The sequence below is a fragment of the Sinocyclocheilus grahami genome, unplaced genomic scaffold, assembly GCF_001515645.1.
Source record: "Sinocyclocheilus grahami isolate Dianchi unplaced genomic scaffold, SAMN03320097.WGS_v1.1 scaffold344.1, whole genome shotgun sequence".
NCBI classification, from domain to species: domain Eukaryota; kingdom Metazoa; phylum Chordata; class Actinopteri; order Cypriniformes; family Cyprinidae; genus Sinocyclocheilus; species Sinocyclocheilus grahami.
In genome coordinates, this window is record NW_015505523.1 from 78,077 (window position 1) to 87,470 (window position 9,394).

At 35.9% G+C, this 9,394-nt stretch overlaps 1 protein-coding gene and 1 pseudogene across 2 annotated transcripts; one reads left to right on the plus strand and one right to left on the minus strand.

Moving 5' to 3' along the window:
• The first annotated feature begins 3,962 nt into the window (after nt 1-3,962).
• On the plus strand, nt 3,963-4,633 carry LOC107603273 (sialidase-2-like; annotated as a pseudogene).
• Nucleotides 4,634-5,421: 788 nt separating this feature from the next.
• Nucleotides 5,422-8,787, minus strand: wdr73 (WD repeat domain 73). 2 transcript variants are annotated; one of them, XM_016228665.1, is made up of 8 exons: nt 8,585-8,787; nt 8,384-8,451; nt 8,208-8,293; nt 8,044-8,132; nt 7,726-7,793; nt 6,933-7,094; nt 6,475-6,843; nt 5,422-6,322 (listed from the first exon to the last, which is right to left on the minus strand). In XM_016228665.1, exons 1-8 carry the CDS (start codon nt 8,635-8,637, stop codon nt 6,081-6,083), a joined length of 1,137 nt encoding a protein of 378 aa, XP_016084151.1. In that variant the 5' UTR covers nt 8,638-8,787; the 3' UTR covers nt 5,422-6,080. The 2 variants fall into 2 exon arrangements, with proteins under 2 accessions (XP_016084151.1, XP_016084152.1); XM_016228666.1 differs by having other exon boundaries at nt 5,424-6,319; nt 8,585-8,783.
• Nucleotides 8,788-9,394: the final 607 nt, after the last annotated feature.

Genomic DNA, 9,394 nt, shown 5'->3' on the forward strand with positions numbered 1-9,394 from the left:
TTGTCAGAGAGAAAAATAAATAATACAAATAATTGTAATATAATAATAATAAAGAAGAAGAAAAGGAAAGTAGAATAAAGAGTGGGAAGAGAGAAAGAGAAACTACAGAAACTGTACACGTTCAGACTGATGATGGAAAACTGCAGAGACACTCCCTGCTGTACATGCACTGGTGTCAAAAGTATTCACATTCATTACTCGGGTAGAAGTATAGATACTAGGGTTTAAAAAGCCTTCTGTAGAAGTTGAAGTATCAACTCAAGCTTTTTACTCAAGTAAAAGTGTAAAAGTACTGGTTCCAAAACTACTTAAAGTATAAAAGTAAAAGTAATTTAAGGAAAAAATGCCATTAAGGACAAAAGCTCAGGCTGCACCACAGGGGCCTATTGTGCACTACCCCACCTCTTCAAAAAAACATTTTTCTAAAGGCCATAATGACTATAATGTTATATTAAAATGTTAATGTTGAAAAATGTGGGATGCACTAGGCTACCTGTTTCAGCCGCATATATCCCGATTGAAAATGAATGCATTTTAGTACAATGCAAATACATTAAAGAACCATATATGTGTACTACTGAGCATTAACGTGTTTCATGGAGCGGAAGATATGACGACTAGTTGCCTATAAGTATTGAAATGGTGCAAAAAGTCAAACTTCAGAGGCATGTCATCAATAACCTTTATTGGAATGTAAATGTACATCCAAGCTTAGCTGCAGGAATCTGTGAGGGCAACGGACAAGAAAATTGGTGTACCCAGGGCAGGCTTAGTAACAATTACCCTTGTATGGTTGTCTATATACAATAAACATTAGTGCTGTCAAAATGAATGATTAATCCAAGTGATTAATAAAAAAACTACAACTCATAATCCTGATACCTTCCTGGTATGTACTATGCTCAATTCTATAGCTAATGGCAACAATGTCACACATCGCGTTGTCATCGCGTCTCTCTACCGAACTACCTACTGTAGCTTAATTTGCGGAGGACGAAGAGAAAGCACCCGTTTGATAAATGAGCCAGTAGTGGAGAAATAATAACTTTTAAGAAATAATCTTTTTTGAGTAACGACCCTTGCTGGAATGTGACGTGTTTTGTGTCATGTGCAGGTGCGATGGATCGCATACAAACCAATAGGTATATGTTGGTATATGTTTATACTTCTCATCCAACCACAATTAAATTCACTCTATCCGGATGGCGCGATTTAAATGAAATAGGAGTAACGAGGGTATTTTTTAAAATGTAAGGAGTAGAAAGTACAGATAATTGCGTTAAAATGTAAGGAGTAGAAGTAAAAAGTTGGCTGAAAAATAATTACTCCAGTAAAGTATAGCTACCCAAAATTTCTACTTAAGGTAACGAAGTATTTGTACTTCGTTACTTGACACCTCTGTGTACATGATCCCATTTCCTGTGACTAATATGTCTGGCAGGCTCCTTTCAGACCACTGGTGCATGACCTTGTCGTGCACGACTTTGTACATGAACACTATTAACAGAAATATGATGATATATTTGTTTGAATTTAAAAAAAAGTTTAAACAGAGAAAACAAGCTTTTTTGTAAACTGGAAAATAATTCATTACTGAGACATAGTCCTTGTGACAACTTCCTCATGTGACAACCAGCCCCAGTCTCCCATATTGTTCTACAAAAGAGAAGAAGCAGATAACAAAAAAGTTAATGTGATGAACTGCACCTGTGAGAAATTTAGAGGAACTTACTTTGTTCATCCTCTAAAAATCCCTTTTTTTTTTAAAAAGTAGTTGGTAACTGACTAAAATTGCAAAATGGCAATCAAAAAAATAGATTATTTTAAGAAAAGGTATAACATAATTTGTTGGCAAATTCCACTTCATTTGTTTCAATAATTGGAATCTAAAGCAGTGTCTTTCATATATTTTAAAATGTGGCTGAAGTGTATATATGGGGATACTGTTACTTATACTTCTATTTATTCTATCTATAAGGCTAGAATGTAAAAAAAAGAGTAATAATACATCTTCAAAAAGCAATTCAATTCCTCTCAAACACAAAGCAACATTTACATTTACATTTAGTCATTTAGCAGACGCTTTTATCCAAAGCGACTTACAGTTGGGGGATACATAAAGCGATTCTTCTTAAGGAGGCAAACAAGTTGATGTGTTTTGGATACCTCCCCTCCCCAAGCCACCCTGAAAGACCTACCAGTGAGATAGGATTCAAACCAGCGAAGTGGAATCCCTGTGATGCCCAGTGAAGAGAGGGCAGACAGGAGGATCTGATGATTGACAGTGTCAAAAGCAGCAGATAGATCCAGCAGAATAAGAACTGATGATTTGGAATCAGCTTTTGCAATCCGCAAGGCTTCCGTGACTTACAGTAGCGCAGTCTCAGTTGAAGAGACAACAACAAAAACATTATTCAAACAGATCCATTTGTCAATTTTTTTGGACAAGAGGCATTAGTGCCTGTAGTTTGTCCTGCCGGTGAAGACGTAACGTGTCTTATCTGGTCTGCAACCTCTTTGAGTATTTTTATTCTCACATTTTTTATCATTTTTAAACATTTTGTAACCATTAGACAAAAAAAGGTAGAAAAAACACTTTATTCATTTTTTTCTTTTTATGTATTTTATAGTAATTATAATATAATTAAATACAGTATAGTATGATAAGTTTGTCTCATTATCAACTTATACCGTTTATTCTATTTGTAGGTGTAGCGTCTGGACCAATCAGACACACCATTTTTCATTTGATTTAACAAATCAATTATTCATTAGATTAACAAACATTCACAGACCCCTCACTCAATAAACATACTGGGTGCTAAGTTGTCTGTGAACGAGGCCCAGGACCCTGTTTACCATGGCAACCCTGACACCTTTACTAGACCAGATAGATTTTACGACCTAATGGCATGTTGAGAGTTCTCCCCCTCTCACTACATTTTCCATAGGAAAGACACAGTGCACAGTAAAAATGGACTCTTCTCTAATTAATTAATAGGAAAACCTTTCTTTGAATGAACACACATATCCTTCAGGTCATTGTGTATGTTGTCGTTATATTGTATACTGTTTTTTTCCCGGCTTGTGATGAAACCACTCGTTTCTGTCATCTTACCTATATGTAATCCTACCATGTTTAGTATCTATGAATTAGTATTCAGCCTCACATCAGTGACCCGCCCTGGAGTCGGTGGTTTGGTTGAATTCTGAGAGGATGAAGATGTGAGCAAACGCTCCAGGACACCCTAAGTACGTGCCAGGCTTCGGCCTTGACTTTTCCATTCACCAAGATTCTCTGACTCAAACTGGTTCTTTTTCATCAACCAACTTCAGCAAAGATCAACTTGAACCTTCAGATTGCATCAAACCTCTCTTTCAGACAGACGAGACGTGCAAGTATTCAAACTTAGTTTTATTAATTGATACATTAGGTATCATTTGCACCTTTTTACAAAGGTGTGTTTGAACTAAGAATCTGATGTTCCCTTAAGGCTGTAAATCTGCTGAATATGCTAATGGCTCCATAACTTCATTCCTTATTTCTCTCCTCTTTACTGCTTAAGCTTTAACCCTTTACTCATAACTGGAGTCCCTAATCATGCAGATTTATGCTACAGGCTATGTGTAGAGTTGTACAGTAAGAAAGTTATTTCCCTTAACCAGGAAACTAACGCTCTTAGAATTGACAGACAGTTGACCCTGAGAGGTCAAGTAAATATCTACAGCGGATCTAAATATTTATAATTAATTATAACTAGTTATGATTAATTATTCATATTTCCCCATGAGCTGATTCGCTACATAGGTCTTACATTTAACAATGGATAACAACACACCTTCAACTGAGCTTACAGGCATAAAAACAACAATATTCAAACAGGAACAATTTCAATGTTGGTGCTACTGGCCAAGTTGGTGTTGTTGTTTAGGTTGGCCTAGATGTTGCAAATGACAGGTGACACAGAATTCCAGCTCTCATTTATATCAGTGATGCTAAAACCTACCTCGCCTTCGCTGAAAAACGGAATACACCAGATGACACATGCAGAAGTGTTTGTGATTAGAAGAGGATTGTTGGGAGGATGACAAGAATATAGTTCAGGTACTAGACATGTTTAACCAAAATCATAAATTGTTATTCATAACTGACAGTTTTCTTAACAACTACTCCATTTCATAGATTCTTTACCAGTCTAGTTTATAAAAGGCATGACTGTCATGATTTTTATTTTAGTGGGATAGTAGTCATGAGGAGCTCACTAAAGCTTTTCTACGAAACCACCGCAGCATGAATCCATGTCCGGTTTATGAGAGAGAATCCAAGACCCTCTTTCTCTTTTTTCATTTGTGTTCCCATTGGGGTCTCTGAAGACAATAAAAAAAGACAAAAAATAACCAGGCACGACTTTGTTACATAACCAGTCAGGACACCGGTGCAACCTGGAGCCAAACTGAAGACTTGACAGAACGTGTAATCGTTGAGGAGAAAAACTGGGCCACCTTTGTTGTTGGACCAGGACGTGGTGTTCAAATGAAGGGTGGAAGACTGATTATCCCAACATATGCATACTTTAAATCCACAAATGTTCAGCTCACATCACGTGCATTCACATTCTACAGTGATGGCTGAGATCATAGATGACAGTGGTAGCAGTACACTGTACTGCAATGCTCAAAGTACATCCGGCCACAGAGTCGAAGCTCAAGCAGCAGCATGGACAAGCATTTGACAAACCTTCAACTATTCAAAAGCTGATAGAAACCGGTAAGGGTTGCCAAGGTAGTGTGCTGAAAATGTATTACCCTGATCAGGGTACATGGCTTCTCTCTATTCTCATCCATTCGATAAGAAAAAGAGAAAGAATCTCGGAATCTATGTGAATAATTCACCATTGGATCCAAATCAATGGAAAATGTTTCCCAAAACCAATGATGGTCCAAGTGGATACTCAGATCTGGCTGAGTGTAAAAAAGCGAGTACATTGCCCGTCTCATGGAATGTGGAGAGAAAACAGAAATTGATGAGATAGCCTTCAAGTTATTCAAAATCAACGACGCTGTGGATTCTCCACAGCAATGTTCAAGTTCATACTGCAAAAACTTTTTTTCCTAATGAAAATTGCTGATTGTTACCAAGTAATATGCTTTTCTTACTAGAAGTGCCAATAATTCAGAAATATTCCTTTTTAAAAACTATATTCTATACACATGAATTATTCAATATGTTAAACGGTTAAAATACTTGAATTAGTTTTTTATTCGTAATTTCATAACGCTACATACACATAAAATAATTACATTATCTGACTAAAACTTTTTTGGTAACACTTAAAAGTCTTTATGTGTAATGCATTATAAAGGGTTATTAAAGGGTATAATTCATTATAATTATGTAATACATGATCTTGTCAAATAATTATAACAGAATTTAAAATGCATAGTGTAACAATGAACTGTTATTCATGAGATTGCACAATAAATGAAGGTGCACTACAAGGCATAATTAATGCATTAAAACATCTTTTATAATGCATTATACATACAGGCTTTAAGTAAATTGTTACCACTTTTTTTAAATACAGAAACTGGAATCTAATTAAACATAATACACTGTTTGTCCTGTTATCGGAAGTCCTTTGTCCTGGAGTAGGCCTACGTCAGAAATATAACATGGATTTGTCAACATCCCGCATCAGTGATAATGTGCTCTTTTTGCTTTTGTCTCATCATGCTGTCTGCGTCCAGTGTAGAAATGGTGTTATGCTACTATATTACATTTTATGATGATTATTACATGGCTACTCACCATAAATTCATATACATGGACATGAAATTCCGATTTGAGTTGAAATATCACACTGCTGAAAGCAGCGACTGACCAATCAGAATGAAGTATTCCTGAGAGCTGTGTAATAATAGTTTGCTAAAGATCACTGTCAAAATAATTTTTCAATTGTTTAATATTACTCAATGAGTTCACAAACATTGTACTCTGACTGCAAATTATTATGCAAATCTGATTTGCTTGTATCATTACACAATAGTTTTGACTATTAATTATCTAATGAATATCAACATCATCTGTCAATGATTTTATCCACCCAGTCCCACACATGTAGAGATCCATCCGTAGCTGCTGAGAGAAGAGTTTTTGGTCGTGATTGATGCCAAGAATGGGTGGTAACCACAGGTGGGGAACTGCTGTATTTTGCTTCATGTGACATTTCATGACCACGGTGTGAAAAAACTGGCTGAGGGCTCTGTCCCGCTGTACTCCAATCCATTGTGTTGTAGATGTGCACTGTTCCATCAAACCCTTTCAAATTCAAGAAAAAAAAAATTTGTCAGGTCATTGGTAACCAGAGGTCTTCCCATTAAGATGAACATGACATTTTGTATCTAACAATCTTACAAAACTAAAGGGTTTGTTCTTTATTTGAGACAGGAAAAATGGAAGCATTCTTTACTTACCCGACACAGAAAGACATCTGTTGAGAACAGGAGCCCAAGAAACATTCAGAAAGTCATTCTTTGATGTGCTATGTTGGACATTTAGTTTCGTTTGACAAAACGGACTCTGCAAATCTCTTAGATCAGACAGCAGCATGTGACCAGAGGACGAGAGTCTGGCTACAGTACAACAGGAAGGTTCGGACTGAGAGCTGTCACTCCTCAACCCAAATGACCAGTGCAAACCACTCTTACTGTCTTGCAGAGGATAATGACAAGTCGAGGGATCTCTTGTGTCACCCATGAGCAAAGTGCCATTACTCGCACAAATGAGAAATACACAAGCATTCACAAACTGTAAGCCACTCACTGAATCGGAGGACTCTTTCGCTGTAAAACAATAAATAAGTAATATGAAATGAGCTGTACTAATAAAGCACTTAAAAAATGATAAAAAAATAAATACATTTTGATATTACCTACTGTATACAGAACCCGTCCTGTTGCTATCTCTGTCAGCTGAACTTCACTTATACAAGAACCATGAAGGACTGCTGGTTCGTCTGTCAATCCTGGTGCTATTTTAACGCCTTTTGCTGATGTGCTCTTGAGGTTTATTACTCCAGTCCTTTTTATAACATCTGTGTTGCAAAAACAGGTAAGATGCTACACGAAATGTTAAAGGGGTCATATGATGCGATTTAAAAATTTTCCTTTCTCTTTGGAGTGTTACAAGCTCTTGGTGCATAAAGAAAATCTGTAAAGTTGCAAAGACTAAAGTCTCAAATCCAAAGAGATATTCTTTATAAAAGTTAAGAGTCAGCCACGCCTACCTAAAACGGCTCGTTCTAACATGCCCCCACATATCTATGTCACTATGTGGAAATATTAGCATAATGCCGCCCAAATGCACACGCAAAGAAAGGCGGCGTGGTTTCAGGAACAGCAGTAATGTTGATGCAGCCATGTCAGGGAGACGCTGTGTGTTTCAGTGCGAAAGCAAAAGCACTTTATTTGGCCTTCCGGAAGTAGATGCAATTAGGAATCATTGGTTAAGATTTATTTACAACAGAACAGCACAACCCAGATAAGACTTTGCAAAATGCTCCATGAATTCAAAAACATGTCAGATTATTTAAAATAATAAAAAAATTATAATGATTTTCTATTTAGAAGACAATTATACAGCATTCAACAAATGCATGTAGATTATTAGTTTAATTTCTCATTGTTAATTTCATTTGTAATGAATTACACAGACATGAATCCTACCACTGTCATCGCCTCCAATATCCCAAATCTGCAACGCTGAACTAGAACTTCCAGTAGTCACCACACATCTGTAAAGAACCGTATAGCAAATAATCATATCATCTTACAGATGGCAAAATAAATAGGCCTCTAAACTTTTAAAACTGAGAAGAATTGAATATTTCTCAATATCTTGCTGTTGTTGGCATCGTGTCAAATCATACTAAAGCAGTATTTTGCCAGTAAATAGACTGAAATAGACAGCTACAATAGAAAAGGCATTAATATTATCAAGCAGATGAGATTTCACTTCTGAACACATCAAGATCTAGTTTTTACCTTGTTCCAGGGATACGTATCAAACTCTCAATAAGTTCCTCTGAAAAGCCACCATGCTGTACTTTGAAGTCTCTTTCTGCACAAAGACCCTAAAGTAGTGACCAATAAGCAGTTAATTAAATGAATTGCAGATTCAAAATACATATGCTAGTTCCTTTATTCACCTGGTTTTCTCCTGCATATAATTTAAGAGGCAGAAGTAACTCTAAGATTTCACTTCTTGCTCCAGTGTATCCTGCAACACAAATACCTGGAATACAGAATGAAAAACAGCCTTTAGAATTTAATAGATTTTCTACTTTAACGATTCTACATTTTCGGAGATTCAGAGAAGATTTACTTTTTTCACCCGTCCACTCTATTACTTTTGTCGGATGCTCGAGTTGAAATACATGCAGATCTTTATATCTGAAATCAAAAAGGACGCAGATTAACTGGGTAATGAAACACGTGCCTGGAGCTCAAGATAATGCTGTCTAGGTAGGCAATACAATAAGTGTTAAAACACAACCGCTTTTACAGGCGATCAAATGCAACTCACGTGTTAAGAGATTCTATAAACCAGTCATCAGCTTCATCAGAGGATATGTCCATGCTGAATAACTGTTCACTTATTTAATAAATGAATAAATACATACAAAACCTCACTCCATAAGTTTATTCATCAGCAGATATTTAAAATCGGTTAATATTTCCGGAACATGTTCTTCTGTACTCCTGATGTGTTTCTAACGTACAAAGTTCCGTTGTCGCCATCTGCCGGCACAAAGTAAAAGTAAAGTAAAGTAAAGTAAATACTTTAAAATAATCATTTTAGTTTTGTTTTGGGCTGGGCTAATACATTGAATTCTCCAATATGGTGAAAAAAAATTAAGTTAAGAATTAATATAAGAGCAGGCTTCTCACCTTAAATTTAATATTTAACTTGAACTTGACATTCACTTCCAGTTACAAACTGGCATTTTAAAATCATATTATTATATTGTATTATTATAGTCATAAACACTATGGTTTGTTGAGCAAATAGTTTTACCATTTATTGCACTTTGTTTGTCACCTAGTTATTTACCCATACAAGTGCTGATGAATCAGAGGTACTTCATATTCAAAGAAAATATCTTTAAAAAAAGGTGGATATCTTCATACACACAATCTTTTGGAAATCCACCACTATTGCATAATAAAAAATTTTATTTTAACCATTTAACTTTGCATGAACAGCAGATAATGCCATAAAACCAAGCTGATTTGAGCACATAGGGAATGGCTACTGACATGTAAATCATATTCTGGTTTATTGTGTAATAATGTTGGTAAGCAAAACAGAAAATCTCTGGATAGTGAATGAGTA